This window comes from Ochotona curzoniae, unplaced genomic scaffold, assembly GCF_017591425.1.
Source record: "Ochotona curzoniae isolate NIBS_2020 unplaced genomic scaffold, NIBS_Ocur_1.0 contig_3432, whole genome shotgun sequence".
Lineage (NCBI taxonomy): Eukaryota > Metazoa > Chordata > Mammalia > Lagomorpha > Ochotonidae > Ochotona > Ochotona curzoniae.
In genome coordinates this window covers 809,318-826,520 of record NW_024465859.1, presented here as the reverse complement: position 1 = coordinate 826,520, position 17,203 = coordinate 809,318, and the positions used below count along the sequence as shown (strand labels likewise).

Sequence of the window (17,203 nt, the reverse complement as noted above, 5' to 3'; positions counted from 1 at the left end):
CCTGTTCCCGTTCCTATACCCATTAGCTACTAGAGGCCATGTGTTATCTGACAGACACACAGCAAATTGTGACAAATCACATACCACACAGTGGGTTAAATAAAGGGGCATTAAGTTCTGGCTGTTAGTGTATGTAACAAATCATGTCATTAGAACAGGTGACCACAGGCATCCTACTCCCCTTGCCAGCACATAGCAGAACTGTACTTCCTGACACCTTTGAATCTCAATGTTGTGCGCCTTCCCCTGTCCAATGACAAGTAAACACAGATACATAGGTTGTTACCAGGCAGAAGTCATAAGAGATCAGCATGTGGTTCCCTACTTTCCTTCTGGCTTTGAGGATTGTCAATGCTCTAAATGATGGTTCCTCTTCCTCCCTCAGTCCTAGAGATAGAATGACATACAACACAGGCTCCACTGGCCTGAAAATGGAGCCAAAGTTGAGGGGGAGTGTGTGGAGCTGCATGCCAGACAGGATAACCTCTTCTGCTCTGACTTTCCCAGGTTTTAAATACTCCGAGTTATTTCTGTCATAGGGCACAGATGTAGTGACACTGTCACTGGGGATTGGCTTTGGGCAATAAGCACAGGGAAAAAAATGTCCCATTTTTTACTTTCTCTTCTGCCTCTCATTCTTGCTTACAGACTACTACCCATCTTTTCATTCACACTTGGGACAAGCATCAAATCTATACATGATCTTTAAACAACGCCTGAGAGGGCACCATTGTGGGATGTAATGGTGCCCCTCTCCCCCAGCCAGGTTTTGCTTCTGCTATCTTGTAACGGAGTTAAGAGGTTGTGCAACATAACAAATGATGAGATTCCTGGTGGAACACTGTCCACAGTGTGTATGTGTGTGTGTTTGTGTGTGTGTGTGTGTTTAAAGCAAGAAAAGATATCCGGCATTCCAACCCTCTGGGAGAAATCCTTTGTGGTTTATGGTGCAGATGGTTTGCTTCCTGCCAGCACCACCCCCTGTTCAGCACAGGTGGCCCCTGCCTACCCGTCCCACAGGAGCGGCGGCAGAACAGCAACCCCCCGGAAAGGCCAAGGAGTAATTATTACCCTGTTACCACGGAAATAGAGATTTGCCTCCAAGGCTGCAGTGCTGAGCTAATGAATGAAAGTGACTTTTACTCTTGCTTTGAGGTTGTATATACACAAGCAGAAGAGATGGGAGGGGAGTGCAGATGGCAGGAGACTTGAGAAAACACAAGCAGGAGAGGAGAGGATAGGAAAGGGGAGGAGAGGAGAGGAAAGGAGAGGAGAGGATAGGAAAGGAGAGGAGAGGAAAGGAGAGAGGAGTACGGATGGCAGGAGATGATCACCCAGGTTGGGTGCTTTGCTAGAGGCATCTTCTCATCCAGGAAGAAGCATATCACCCTGCAGCCCGGTTTCCTAGGTCACTATGGGGAAATGTCAGCCCTGACACGGGGCCTTGAGTTCATGGACTCCTCCCGAACTTACAACACACAACTGCAGGAGACAGAATTCACCAACCAGCATCCCTCTTCTGAATCTGCAAGGAGTTCAAACAGTCACGTCTTTCGCTTTATGTAAGAGAGGATCTCTCCCTTGGTGCCCGAGGTCACTCAGATAAAAGGTATGGCATGTCTCTCTACAGGGTCTGTTTGTCAGATGTCTGGGACAAGGTGTGGTGAATCCAGAAACCCTGCTCTTTTGCTCCTAAAGCAAGTGGCTTTGATAGTTCCTTGAGGACTGAATTCACTTTTCTAGCCATTTGAGCATGGTGTGGATTTTGGGGGCTCATTCAACCAGAGGGTCTCAAAACAAGGGCTTGGAGCTACTGGAGTTAGGAACTGGAAGAATCTCCACAGAACAGCTCCCTTAAAGAGGCAGGTAATAAGGTGGAGAATATGTGTGTGTAGCAGATGGGACTCAGTTTGACTCTCAGCTTGGACACTTGTTCTTTGTGTGATTTGGTACCAGGTTATTACCCTTCTTAAGTACCACTGCTTCAAGTCCATGAAACCAGCACACTATCTCCTGTCAAAGCATCAAGTGTTAATGAGATGATGTTTACAAGGTGCCTGGTGCAGAGCCTGGTATAGCGCAACCCATCAGGAAATGGATCCTGGTATTGTTCATGTTCTGATAATAGTTTCTATGGTTGCCCTGCCATGTTACTATAAACTTTAGGGCTAAAAGCAGTAAAAAACATATTATCACAACCTCTGTGAGTCATAAATCTGACATGAGTCTCACAGGCTAAACGGCATAGTTATTGGCAGCTCATTTCTGGGGCATTAACTTCTCCCCCCTCCACTGAAGCTCCTGGCATCCTCTGCCTAGAGTCTTCTTTCTCTAACTTCCAAGCCAGAAATGGCATGTTGAGCCCTTCTCACAACACATCATTCCAATCTCCTTTTATGTCTCCTTTACTCCTAAAAAGTCTGTCATGGTGCTGTGGTGGGCTAAGCTGCTGCCTGCAATACCACCATTCCATATGGGTGCCAGTTTGAGTCCCAGCTACTCCACTTCCCAACCAGCTTCCTCCTTAAAGGCAGTAGACGATACCCCAAAGCCTTGGAACCCTGCATCTGCTTTGAACACTCAAAGAAGCTCCTAGCTTTGGATCAACTCAGCTCCAGCTGTTGCGACTATGTGGGGAGTAAACCAGCAGATAGAGGATTTTTCTCTGTCTTTCCTTTGTTCCATAAATCTGATATGCATTTCCAATAAAAATAATTTTTTTTATATTGGACCCAGTTACAGAATGTGACACAGTCTTACTTTTTGAATGCTGCCTTAATTCACTCTTGCCATGCAACATTATATATCCAAATATTCTGTGAGTAAGAGGTGGGCATCTGTAGTAAGATCTCTTGTCCTAATTGTTCTTTCTGTTCTGCGGATTCCAGCAGGAATCATGCCTGAAGACTAACTGGCATGGGATTTATTAAACAAGGACTCACCACCAATTACATCTGCAGGCTGGGGACTGCTGCCCAGGCCCTCCAGGTTGGGTCTGGAAATGTGAATGCACTCTTCGGTGCCAGGAGGGCAGCTTTGTTCTGCACAAAAAAACAAAGCCAAGCAGTGCCCTGGGTTCTTGGAGTGCTTTAGACACTCTGGGCAAGGAAGGAGAGTTGGCTTGGCAGGCTTCTCGAATACCAGGTTGCATGGTTACATCCTCACGCCATGAAGTTCTCCTGAGAGCAGCCTCTCAATTCAGGGTGAAACTGGGACAGCTCCGAGTGCCAAGGTCCCAAACACAGACTGAGAAGTCTGTACAATGACAGAAACAACAATCCCCATACCTAAAACATTCATAATTTGGAAAGTAACGCATCACTTGTAATAAGAAGGCAAACAAAACTGGGCTTTCCTTTCTGCTTTGTTCCCTGGCACAATGCTGGAGGGACAGTTCCAGTATTAGGCTCTATTTTTTTTTTTTTTTTGTTAACCATAGGGCATTTGTTTTTTGTCCTTGGAAGGTTTGAACTAATGTGTTTTTATTGCCTAAAGGAAAGCCATTGGCATTCAAGAGGCATGCTCAGGGTTTAGAAGAGTCACTGAGCAATTCTAAGGTCATCCTCCCAAGAGCCCTTCTGTCTCTGGTGCTCTCAGCGGTGTTTACCTGCCCCTGGGATGCTGCAGTACCACACTGAGTGGGGCTGATGAGTGCGGAGATGCTCTGGAAGGACCAAGAAAGAGGTGTGTAAGAGAAAACTTTGTGTGCTGAGCTTGGAGCTTTCATAGCTCTTAACTCACTGGAGCTCAAACACTTTGGATGGGTTCTGAGGGGAGAGCTGGTAAGAATTCAGTAAACCATTTGACTTCCTGATAGGGCAGTGAATCAGTCCATTTTGTCACTAATTATTGAGTGTCACAGAGCAGGTAAACTTATAAAGAGAAGAGAGATATTAAACCCTAACCACCTTCCACTTCTAAATACCAGAATCAGATTTAGTTTGTGCCATTTTAATATATTTCACACTGAGAATTACTTCTCAGCACATGAAGCTTTGAGGACACTCTCCAACCATATCCACACGCTGGCATCCAGGCCTCCAGGTCTCAGTCCAGAGCTCTCCGTGCAAGAGCTCATGTGGCTGTTATCTGAGGCCTATGACATGCATTAAGCCACCTCTGTCTGTTCCTTTTGATCCTTCCTTCCCAGCCGTCTGGCTCTGGCTTGCTGGATGGAGCCCCTGATTATTATCAGGAAAAACCTGGAGCCCTGGGGTGGCAACCCTGAAGAGTGACAGGAGATCAAGGGCAGACTGGGCATTCTGAAGGCACTATCTTCGTGTATTGTTTCCCCAGAGCTGGCTGGTGACATACAGGACCCACAAAGTGACATGGTCTCTATCTCCCAGCCTCTGAAGGTACACATTCCTATCAGTTACTTTTAATAACCTTGAAGATACCCCAGCCACTTCCTGCTGCAAACAGTCAAGGTCCGCTCTGCAGGTCAGTGTCCCTTACTGGCAACTGTTCTCTGGGCTTCGTGCTGAGGAGGTTAATCATCTGCTTATTCCCGCTGTGAATCACCACCCTCAAGCTTGTATTCCCTTTGCTTGAGTCTGAGCTCTCAGTATTTTTCCTGTTTCCTGAAGGGCCTGTGGTTCACTGCTTATGTGTGACTCCACAAAGACTGGGCTGTGTTTTTGCACAGAATTTCCTGAAAATACCTTAGGTCTGGAAGCTGTGTTTATCAGGGTAGAAGGGAAGAATTTTGGCCATCCGTCTAAATGGGTCAAGAATGGTTCCCACTGCTGAGCTGAGAATATCACTCGGACTTGAGCCACTTTCCCCATCCTCTGAGACTGCCTTCCTTCATATTTCACATTAAATAATCTCAAGCCGATGCTCTCCTCATCATTAGGAATATTTGTAAAATCAAGACTTTGACATGCTGACTGTATACACTTTAAAAAACATTACAATATAATTTAATATAAACTTTGAAATTGGGGTTGGTGTGATAGTTCAACTGACTAATCCTCCATCCCCAAGTACTGGCATCTCATATGGCTGCTAGTTCATATTGACCTGGTTGTTTCACTTCATATTCGGCTCAAAGCTGATGGACTGGGAAAGCAGTGAAGCATGGCTAAAGCATAAAACCCTGCACTCACACGGTGGACCTTGCACTTATGTGGAAGACCCAAAAGATGCTCCTGGTTCCTGGCTTTAAATCGGCTCAGCTCTGGCCATTGCAGCCATTTGGAGTGAACCAGCAGATGAAAGATCTTTCTCTGTATCTCATTTTTTACATAAACCTTTCCAAAAAAATCGAATATTAAAAAAACACACTGGAATTAGCTCCTGCACTACTAACATTAGTCTCCCACTTTGGGCAACATTTATTTAGCACAGATTTTTACAAGAGATCTTCATGAAGTGCTTTATAAAAACTAATCGGCTATTTCAACTTGGCCAAGCTAAAGCACCACTATGGTCTGTTCACAGTAGCATTGTACTAGAACAGTACAAAATATCTCTTGCCTACAGCTCAGAACTTAAGAAAAATAGTTCAAACGGGGCTGGAATTCAACCTGAGGGTGAAGCTACCAGTGAAGGCACTTGCACATACCCCATGCCAGAGTAACTGATTTGAATACTGGCTGACTCTGGATTCCAGTTCTCTGCTAACACAGTCTGGAGGAGGCAACAGGGATGCTTCAAGTAAGCGAGTTCCTCCCACCCATTCAGGAGACTTGGCTTGTGGTCCTAGCTCGCAGCTTTTTTTTTTTTTTTTTTTAAGATTTATTTTATTTTTATTGGAAAGGCAGATATACAGAGAGGAGAGGCAGAGAGGAAGATCTTCCGTCCGATGATTCACTCCCCAGGCGGCCGCAACCGCCGATGCTATGCCAATCCGAAGCCAGGAGCCTCTTCCAGGTCTCCCGTACAGGTGCAGGGTCCCAAAGCTTTGGGCTGTCCTCCCGGGCCACAGGCATGGAGCTGGAGGGAAGTGGGGGCTGCCAGGATTAGAACCGGCGCCCATATGGGATCCCGGGCGTGCAAGGCGAGGACCTTAACCACTGCACCATCGTGCCAGGCCCCCAGCTCGCAGCTTTTAGCCTGATCCACTCCTGGCCACTGTGAGCACTGGCTAGTAAATCAGCATAAGACAGCTCTATCTCACCTCCTTTTTAATAAAAACAAATAAATTCCACAGCTAGTGATTTAAGAAATAGGAAAAAAAATTGCAATTAATATTGAAGTGTAATTTTACAAAAGCCACCTGAATTATTTCTTTAAAATTTGGTTTATTCATGTCCATGTCTTTGCCTTGTATGTGCCAGCATCCCATTTGGGTGCTGCCTTGTGTCTTGGCTGCTCTGCTTCCCATCCAGCTCCCTGCTTGTGGCCTTGGAAAGCAGTCAAGGACGGCCCAGAGCCTTGGGACCCTGCACCCACATGGGAGATCTAGAAGAGGTCCCTGGCTCCGGGCTTTAGATCAGCTCGGCTCTGGCCATTGCAGCCACCTGGGAAAGGAACCAGTAGACAAAGGATCTTTCTCTGTACCTTCCTCTCTCTCTAAATCGCTTTTCCAATGAAATTAAATAAATCTTAAATTTATTTGGTTATTCATTCATTCATAAATGCATGAGCTTACCAAGTCCTTCAGTGTGAGCTAGGCCCGGAGGCCCGGTTGTCTATTTGGTTGAACCATAAAGACCAAAGTAAAATAACAAGGCCATCCATCTTTTCCCCTCATTTCCAAATGCAGGAACAAGCTCAGCTGTAGTAATAATTCCATTAACCGTGCAGGCAAGCATTACATTAAATTGCTGAGCACAGATTCTTCTGCTGCTGTGAAAGTCCTTACACATTGTAAAGCATGCATTTATGCATGTTTACAGGACAGCATGCACAAGCAAAATAACTTAGCAAATTGAGAGATTTCCCATGGGGGTGCTGTTGCTACTCTTCTCCCTGTCCCATAATATTTACTATAAAGTTATTAGTTAGAGAGTTTATGCCTGAGAAAGAGCTTTTGAAGCCAGTATTGTGGCATGCAGGCTAAGCTGCTGTTTGCAAAGCTGGCATCCCATGTTGGAGTACCAGTTCAAGTCCCAGCTGCTCTGCTTCTGATCCAGCTCCCTACAAATGTGCCTGGGAAAACAGTAGAAAATACTTGGACCCTTTCCACTTATGTGGGAGAACTAGATGAAATTCCTGGCTCTTGGCTATAGTCTGTACCAGTTCTGAACTGTAGTCATTTGGGGTGTGAACCAGCAGACAGAAAATTTCTGTCTCTCCTCTTTCTGTCACTTGTCCTTTCAAATAAGTAAAATTTCCAAAAAAGTGAAAGGATCAGTTTTCAAATAACTTGTGTTTCTATCGAAGATTTAAACCAGTATCTTTTTTTTGAAATTAATTATAGGAAGAAAGTAGATTTGGGCTAGAACTCTAGCATTCTGACAATCTACCTTCTGACATCCCTGATATAAATCACCATCCTGACCCATGGCAGGGAGTCTAAGAAGGACATGGTCAAGTCCGCAGTAGACACTGAGCCAGATCCCAAGTTCCAGACAACTGACTCAGGGCTCTGCAGCAGCACAAGCACCCCAGCCTCCCCTCAAAACAGAAGAGTCCTCTTCAGCAAATTCCATTTCTGGCTGTGATGTTAGCATGTTTCATGTACTGCCATATTTCTCTGAAGTGAGAGAACCAGAGAAGTGACCAAGCTCTTAAGAAGCATGCTCCTTATGTCAAAGATGAGCCTCCTCAGAGGCTCAGACGGAGCAGTGCCTACATACCCAGGTGCACATGCAGCATATGGCAGACCATAGGAACCTTCAGAGGACACCCAGTACCACAATAAAGGACAGAGAACAGAACATGCCATGTGTTGGCAGTGAAAATCTGGGCAAACAAGACTCTAAGGTGGACTATGTCAGCCAGTGCATTCTGGAGAGATTTTATCATGCTTGGAATGGCGAGACTGGCAGCAATTCAGAACTGCTGAACTTTCAAAACTACTTGAGCACTGCCCTCGGAGTCTGTTCCACCTTCCGGAGCATGGGATGGGTGGGAGGCTGGGTGGGGCTTCTTTCTTTATCTCCCTCCTTACCTCAGATACAGGAACAAAAACAGAGAAGGTGGAAACAATGTTCTTACCTACTTTCCTGTGGCCCTTGACCCTCTGTGCTCTAATCAACTGTGTACAGATTATCAAAATAAAATAATTAAAAAAAAAAAAGAATCATGGCCCACAAGGTGCCCAGCAGGAAGTTGCACTTCCGCCAATACTTTTTTTTTAAGACTTATTTATTTATATTGGGCAGCAGATATATATAGAGAGGAGGAGAGACAGACAGGAAGCTCTTCTATCTGCTGATTCACTTCCCAAGTGGCCACAATAGCTGGTGCTGAGCCAATCTGAAGCCAGGAGCCAGGAGCCTCTTGCAGATCTCCCAAGCAGGTGCAGGGTTCCAAAGCTTTCCCAGGCCACAAGCAGGGAGCTGGATGGAAAGTGGGGCTGCCGGGATCAGATCCAGCATCCATATGGGATGCCGGCACATGCATGCAAAGGACTTTAGCCACTAGGCTACCAGGCTGGGCCCCAGTACTTTGCTTTTTGACACACAAGGTTTACCACGTAAGGATTAGCACCCAGAGGGTCATTTCAAACTACTCAAATCTAAATTCCATGTTGTATCTCATCAACCCAGATGTGGAAAGAGGTCAAGTATGCCAGAAAAATTCTTTTACAGTCAGATCATCAAAGGGCACTTGGAATCTGCACTGAAATCCTGAAATGAAATACACTGGAGCTGGAACAGATCTTAGAAATCATATGGTCCAAAGCCCTTTGTTAATGGCTTGTTCAATGTCACAGAATCAGTTCATGTAAGAGTAAGAACCAGAAAAACTTGGGAGGCCAAATAATCCTCTTTCTCTACCGCTGTGTCATCTGTAGTTCTGTTCTTTTCTGGCAGTGATGGCAAGAAACATGGTCAATACCTTTCTCAGGACAACTCCTCAGCCTGTGGTGTGGAAAGCCCATCCACAAGCTTTGCCTCCTATCACCGGGCTACAGGAGCAGCACGGAGACAAGCATGCGGCCAAGGCCAGCAGAGCTGCCTCTGCACACAGCCCTCCCCTGCGTCACAGTGCGTACACAGAAGGCTACCTAATGAGAGAGGAAGTAAGACAGTTTCTGGGGCTGCGGACCCCATAAAGACGCATCAGCAACAGTCAAAACAATGGAAATGAACCTCTTGTATTGACTCTACACAGAAGCAGGGCTCAAGAGCTCCCAGCAGCCCTCTTCTACCTCCTGTGCCAGTTCCTAACCTCAGGCACAGTCACAAGTGCGCCCTACGACTCATTGTGTTAAAGCATCCCCCATACGCTTTCCCAGCATCACAACTCTCATTTCCCAGGCCACTCTGGCATCATCTCTGCATCCAGCCAAGCTCATGTGGAGCAAGCTTACCTGTCAGCATCTCCAAGGCCCAGAGAGGTATTTCGTTGCAGTGTCTCTCGCACCACAGCCATCCCATCAGGGAGCCGGTTCAGGCGCCGTGTGTACAGGCCAAGCCCACCGTCGGTCATGTACCTGTAAAAACAGAAGAGGATGATGATTTGCACGGTTAGAAAGTGAGCAGCTCACAAGCTCCCCATTGATAACCTTGTGCTCCATGTGAGGAGGAGAGAGGTTTCCCCAAGGCACTGGCCATGATCACAGCCTGCTGCTAACTCAGCTACTCATTCAGCCCAGAGGATCACTGGCTTGCCAGCATGCAAACAAGGAAGCAAAAGACCTGAGTTTAATTAATCCAAACTCACTGGAGCCTGTGAGCAGAAGGGAAACATTGAGAACAATACCGTCAGGTGGACTCATGACATTCTTTAATGTCAGCAATTATACAAGCAGGTGTTTTACCTAAGGAATGTCAATGGAACTGACAAGTCATTAGCAAAGCATAGGCCTAACTATTACAGAATAGAGCAGTGGAGAAAACAGGCAAGCTTTGAAGAGAGGAAAGAAAGGAGGAAGGATAGAAGAGACATTTTCACTGCGAAAGGCAAGTCCCTTTTCTGGGTCCATGGCTTTTCATCTAAATGAACCTGAAAAAAATTACAAGGGCCACATGAACATTTGTGAAAGAAGGAAGTGGCAAAGGTGCTACAGTTTGAATAAGAGCAAACACGTTACTATGGTTGTCAACATCAGTAAGAATCTATAATAGTTCATTTCATCTTGGCTACTGAACTGTTATGGGTATTGTTAAAAACTCCGTGAACAACACTAATCAGTGCTGTTTAGGGAAGGAAAGATCCCTGGAACTTTCCATTTAGCTGGCTGACTCTCCACCGACAAGACACGTTCTTAAGAGGTTGGGCACCTACACGATGTAGGTGAGGCAGCTGCATCTCATATTTCCCTTGGTTCCTTCACAGAATGCCATAAAGGAGTGTGGTGTGTCTTGATCTTCAGCTTCTGAGAACAGAAGGCACAGAGAAACTGTGTCCCCCAGCACCCTGTAAGGTGCCTGAGGATGCAAGCATTTCAGATTTTCAGCTGAATCATGTATAGTAAGAAGCCCATTGAGTCGCTATCCTGGATACAGAATCAGCTCAGCCAACTCACAGAACATTTTATTGCATTTGGCATTTTAGCCTCACTATACATGGGGTATATCCTGAGGGTTTCTGATCCTTAAATTTCTCCCATTTCCAGATATTCTTAGAATAACAATATTCTGTATTGCGGTGGAAGTTGGCCAGAACCAGTAAGCAAGGGGCGAAGAGGAATGCTTCAGGTAAGAAGCACAGCTTCCAGTAATGGGACAAAGGAATGTTCCCACAGGGCAACTTCTGGGAGACCATGCATGCATGAACTAAACACTTTCAGTGACCCCTCAGCCTCCTATTTCAACATCAGTGGTCACAGATGATCCGGTGTCAAAGCAATGGAAAGGCTGTTGCAGGAGGTCAAACCAAGTGTTTGTGGTTGTGCTGACAAAACTTGCTTTATAAATAACCACTGTGAATATACTAAAAATATGTATTTATTTGTTAGAAAAATAGAATGGTAGAGAGGGGGAGAGACAGATTGTTTCATTCACTTGTTCTCTTGGTAAATGCCCATCAAACAGTCAGGATGGAGCTAGGCTGACTCAGAAGACAAGGCTTCCATACCTGTCACCTGCATGGCTTCAGGGTTCCAGGTGCTTGGGCCGTCATCTGCTTCCTTCATGGATACCTTAGCAGGAAGCGACAGCAGAAGGAGAGTAGCCAGGATGCCACTGGGCATCTTGATAAGTAATGCAGGGGTGCCTTGCAGCACAACGCCTGTCTCAACAGTCATCCATCTTTAAAATGGTGAATTTGGAGTCTGGTGTGGAGGCCTAGAGGCTAAAGTCCTTGGCTTGCATCTGCCAGCATGTCTTAGGGCATTTGACCTCTCCCCACACCTGGGTTGATGAGATACAACACGGAATTTGGACAGGAGTACCTTGAAATGACCCTCTGGGTGCTAATCCTTATGTGGTAAACCTTGTGTGTCAAAAAGCAAAGTACTGGGGCCCAGCCTGGTAGCCTAGTGGCTAAAGTCCTTTGCATGCATGTGCCGGCATCCCATATGGATGCTGGATCTGATCCCGGCAGCCCCACTTTCCATCCAGCTCCCTGCTTGTGGTCCGGGAAAGCAGTCAAGGATGACCCAAAGCTTTGGAACCCTGCACCTGCTTGGGAGATCTGCAAGAGGCTCCAGACTCCTGGCTTCAGACTGGTGCAGCTCTGGGTGTTGCAGCTACTTGGGGAGTATACTTCTTTGTATATCTGACTTTGAATTAAAATAAAATAAATCTTTTTAAAAAAGAAAGAAAAGGAAAAAATAGTGGATTTTATGATATGTCAATTACAGTCTCAGTAGAAAAACAAACTCATAATTACAGTGCTAGTTAAATTTGTATAATTGCCCTTTAGTGAGCGCTTTTTGGATAGCAAAGATTCTTTTTTGTTTGTTTGTTTGATTGCAAAGTCAAATATATATAGAGAGGAAGAGAGATAGTGAGGAGGATCTTCTATCCGATGATTCACTCCCTAAGCAACCTCAATGGTCGGAGCTGTGCTGATCCAAAGCCAGGAGCCAGGAGCTCATCTGAGACTCTCAAGCAGGTACAGAGTACTAAGGCTTTGAGTCATCCTCAACTGCTTTCCTAGGCCACAAGCAGGTAGCTGGATGAGAAGTGGGGCTGCTGGGACTAGAACTGGAGACCATATGAGATCCTGGTGCATTCAAGGCAAAGACTTTAGCTACTAGGCTACAGCACCGGACCCGGAGGCAAAGATTCTTATGATCCCATGGTCATAGTACATGTATTAAATGTTATTTCTGTTAAAAGAAGGAACACATGAATGAATGAAGCCTTAAGACACAGCCATAAGGTCCTTTCCAAGGGCATCAGCCATAGCTTTTCTCTCTTCTTAAATGTTTGAAAAACTTTTTTTTTCCTTGTTGAAAAAACTTTATACATGAAATATTTGGGAAAACAATTTTTGTGCACTTATCTTACGGTGGAACATCACCCACACATCCAACAGATGCAGGCATTCAAGGTACAGGAGCAGCCTGTACACATCTATTTGAGAAACAGCACTAAGAGAAAACCCCACCCATTACAATGCAGTAACTGCCAGAGGCTGAACCTTCTAGAAGATACAATGTCCTTTCAAGGGGGATCTGGTGGAAGCGTTTCACAGTACAATCTCTCACCCCATTAAGCAAGGCAGTTACTTTTGATTATAACAAAGTCTGCCTTACCAGTTAGATAAACAACTTTTTTTTTTTTTTTTGTCAGACTGGGAAGATCTTGTCAAAGGACAAACAAACTAATTTTAGCACTCATTTCCCTGCTGGATTTTTATTGCTGGTGAAACAATACACAAGGTTGGGCAATTGCACGCATTCGGGCATGTAGTCAAGGCCCACATATACATGCCCCTGGCTCTCTGCTAAGGTCAGAAAAGAGTCAGGTGAACAATACAGAAGTGGAATGTGGGGAATTGACAGCCCCAAACCCAGCATGTCCGTAACTAAATAAATAAATAAGACAATCACCCTAGTGTGTGGGGGTGGGCGGCAGAGGGGGTACCTGGACACGTGGGACTGAATGTAAGAGCTTGGCCAGTCAACTGCTTTCAGGGAGTTTTGACTTTACTTAGATGAAGGGAAGGAACTTGCAAGGATAAATCACAGCTGTTTGCCTTCTCACATGCACTAATTAGGAAAGCCAGGGGTCCAGCGAGATGAATGTGACTGTGACGCAGATCTAATTCATTCATTGCGTGTGATGGGGACGGAGGATTAAACAGCATGGCAACAAAAATGGGAAAGTGCCTCTTTTTCCTTACACTCATAAAAACATAAGTCAATCATATTTTCTGAATAATCAGCCAAATAATCATTCTAGGAAACCAGAATTGTGACTTAGGTCAAGATTTGAGCTCACACATGCCGGCTGGCACAGGATATAAACTATCCAAGTGACATCCTATCTACTATACCAAAACCCTATCTCTGTCTCGCTCAAATTATTCATTTTAAACAATTTACATTTTATTTATTTATGTACTTTGATATTCTTTCTTTGATAAGCAAAGAGCCAGGGACAATAAGAAAGAGATCTATCCACTGACTCAACCCAAGTGCCTGCAACAGCTAGGTCCAATCAAGCTGGAGTCAGATCCCTAAAATTCAGTCCAGGTCTCCCACATATATGACAGGGACCCCCATACTTGAACCATCTCCTGCTGTTCTCCAGGGTGTACATTAGCAGAAAGTTAAAATCAGAATCAGAGCTGGGATTTGAACCTAAGCATCCTTCCATGGGCTAGGGATATCCTAAACAGCGTCTTCATTGCTATGCCAAACAAATGCCCATCCCATTTAGAAATTATTATCCTCCAATTACAACAATCTGATTTACAAAAAGCTCAGTGTACATTGTTAAATGGCTGTTATGCTAAACGGAAAGCGTATGTTTTTATTGGACAAAAATTTGCATAGGAATTGGCTACTGAATACATTGACAGAGACTGCTTCAGTAAAGTTAATCTCTTAAGAAAGCTTAATTTACAGATGATGCAATCACCGATGTGTTCCTGTGAGGCATGGCCTTGGGCCAGCAGTATTAACAAGGCTGGTGCTCCTTGGGCTCAGGAAGGCCCAGAGAAGGCCCTGCTCTATCTCTTGGAGCTGTGTGGCAGGGTGGAGATGACATATTTGCCTGAGGTCACAAGCACAGAACAAGCTGAGCCAGGACTATGTCTCAGAGCGCCAGCACCATACTTTCCTTCTCTGTGGGGAAAGAAATAATTAGGGCTGGAACCTAATGAGGTGCTGTTAACATCCTGATGTTTGCTGAGCGGGTGACTGCCTAAACAACCACGCTATTGAACAATTCCCACATTATCCTGAGCTGGACCTCAGTGTGTAGGGGGCTGTCTTCCTCCACTTTCAGAGTTCCCCCAGTGACTTCTGCAGGGGAAGAACTGGAGCCTCTACTGGAAAAACAGGGTGTCTGTGGGTACTCTTCCTGCTTTTTGAACCAGGGGCTGCCTGGAATTAGGAACACGACTGCGCTGTCAGAGGCAAGGGGCCCACATACACTATTGATGTGTTTTGCCTGCTGAGGAACCAACCACACATTGTTATTATGAACTAATGGTACTGAGCGCTCACTGGGTTCTGTGTTAAGTGCCTCACAGAAATCACAGCATTCAGTCTTCAAAGGAAATGTATCAAGTGCAGCGTTATTTCTGTAGTTTAGGTAAGGAAAAGGAGACTGCTTATGACCACAGGAGAGACATCAATTCCTACCCCAATTTTGTCTCATGTTGGTGTATGTCATTTCTTCAAGTTTCAGTATCTGCGAAGCAGCTGAAACGTCACGGCATTGTGGTACATGGGACAGAGAGCACATGTACAGAAAGCCTGGCACATAAGGAAACTTCATAATTATTAACTGCTGTGCCTATTATCAGTTGCAACTGTCCAAGGCTCAGGACAGTGTCTCTGCGTGATCTTCTCTCCTCTTCGATGCCACAAGTACTGTGCTTCTGAAGGTCAGGAAGGACTGGGAGGTAGGATGCCAATGATGAGGAACGGGCTCTGGCTGCTGCCTCAAAGCCAACACTGCCTGGTGAGCACTTTCATTCTGCACTCAACTTTCGGCAAGCATTTTCTCATCAATATTTCCTCCTACCAATTTTTTAGAACACAGCACTTCTAATCCTGGGTGAGCCATGCCAGACCTTTGGAGAATCATCAGACTTACAAGGCAGGTCTCTTCACTCCTGCAGCCAAGAGAAACTTGGGAAAGTCACACACCTGCTACAAGGAACTTTTTCAGCAAAATACAGGCAAGTGACGCTAGCTATGAAAAAGTTTTGGAATCCAATCGGACTTGCTGGAACAAATACGTTTGATTCTGAGCCCAAGCTTTAGTAAATAGATCTCTTTCCCTTTTTGAAAGGTAATGATGCAACAGTGTGCAGTGAGGTGAAACCGACTTTGTGAGTTACCTTTGGAGGGAAGGCCAAGGTGGCTTCTAACTCCCAAAGTTCACAGTTCAACGTGACTAACTGCCACAAATCTCCAAAGAAATTCCCTCTGTCAGGAACTGGGGGAGGGTTGTGGGGAAGGAAAGCCAAAGAAAAAATGATCCTATCTGCTCAAAATCATTTCTAACAGAATGTGTGACCTGAACAAAAAATTCTCAGACAAAAGGGATGAAAGCATAAACAGAAAAAAAAAACCCAAAAAACAAACCCTAAACAATCCCAGTTGATAACCTTTCCTCAAAGGCATATCAGCCTGTCTGTATTTTTTGAACATATGTTCAGTTCACAGCAAATACAGCTAAGAGAAATGGAGTAAAACCATATATAAAAAACATTCCTTGCCAACATCAATATCAACGTAGGAACGTGAACGTCAGCACAGGCCTTGCTGCACAAGGTTGAGAAAATGATGTGGGCTGATAGAAAGCTCTCATTCTTGAAAGTTTTACCAACTTCCAAACTGTCAAACAACATTCGCTTTCAAAGGGACTCCCCTTCTAAGCCTGAGTTTGTTAACATGCAAATTGAGTTTCTGAACAAACCTGTAAAAGGATCCCTTTGGTTTGGGGCCCCTTAGAAGTCAGGTGAATAAACTTCACTCTGGGTCACAGAAGGACAAGCCAACAGGTTACTATAACAAAGTCATCTTAACCACTTTGGGAAAGAAAAGGAGCTGCCACATTTGACTCAGGGGAAGAATGCACAGTTGAAACACAAAAATATGATTGGAAAAAACTGGGTTCAGTTTTTCAGTGCTAATGGTAAAAAGGTAGTGCTAAAATTTAGGCAAATATTCTACCCTGCTATGGAAACATCTGGAACCCATTTGGTCTTTGAAGAGTGTGAGGTGTGAATGTTGCGCAAAAGTAGGGTATTTCACTGATTATCACATTCCCACATCTCATACAATCAGAACAGTCATTATGACAATGTCTCTGACATCCTATTCATTGTTAATTCCTTTAGATCAAAAACTCAAACAAATAAAGGCAAGTCCCAAAGAATATTCTGTTGCTGTTTCTTAAATACAGATCATCGAAGGCAAACACAGGATGAAATGAAGGCAACAGAAACCTTGGGAGACAAAGTCCAAGGTTCCAGTTTTGTCTCCCTGTGATAAGAGAACCGAACTACTATGCAAGATTCCACATTGGACAGTAGACAATCCAGAGCCTTGGGCAGGGGTGGAGGGAGATGTGAGGAGCACTGATATGCCCGGAGGGCAGCTCTGACACTGACTCACACTTGTTTGGTTTCCTTGCCTTTGGGGGTAACCTTGCCGCACTGTCGGCCAGAGCTGCCGGGGAGTGTGGGACCAGTCCATTTCTTACCTTTCTATGTGGAGCTCAGACACCACTCAGCACTGTTTCCCGCCCTCCTCTAAGATGCCAACACACTGCTATCATCTTCCTCGTTTTAGCAGGAAGCGGAAGTTCAATGTTTTCATCCCCAGCAAAATCTTTCCTTTATTATGCTCAGGTCTGCAGCACCTACCTTGTGGCTACACAGGAACCACCTCAGCGAGGCGCACAGCACATGATCACTGCTGGAAAGTTTCTTCAGCAGTTGCTAGTGTGTTTCCCAACTTGGCTGCATTTCCATCTCGCTGCAAAAAGAGCTGGGTGAGCAGGAGTAC

General features: G+C 45.1%; 1 protein-coding gene across 3 annotated transcripts in view; it reads right to left on the bottom strand.

The window, feature by feature from the left end:
• NAV2 (neuron navigator 2) overlaps positions 1–17,203 on the bottom strand; it is a 390,873-nt gene that overhangs the window by 116,620 nt on the left and 257,050 nt on the right. For all 3 annotated transcript variants that reach the window (XM_040980004.1, XM_040980005.1, XM_040980003.1), the window contains one exon: positions 9,431–9,553. In XM_040980004.1, the coding sequence (XP_040835938.1) occupies positions 9,431–9,553 (123 nt within the window). The remainder of the gene's footprint in view (positions 1–9,430; positions 9,554–17,203) is intronic.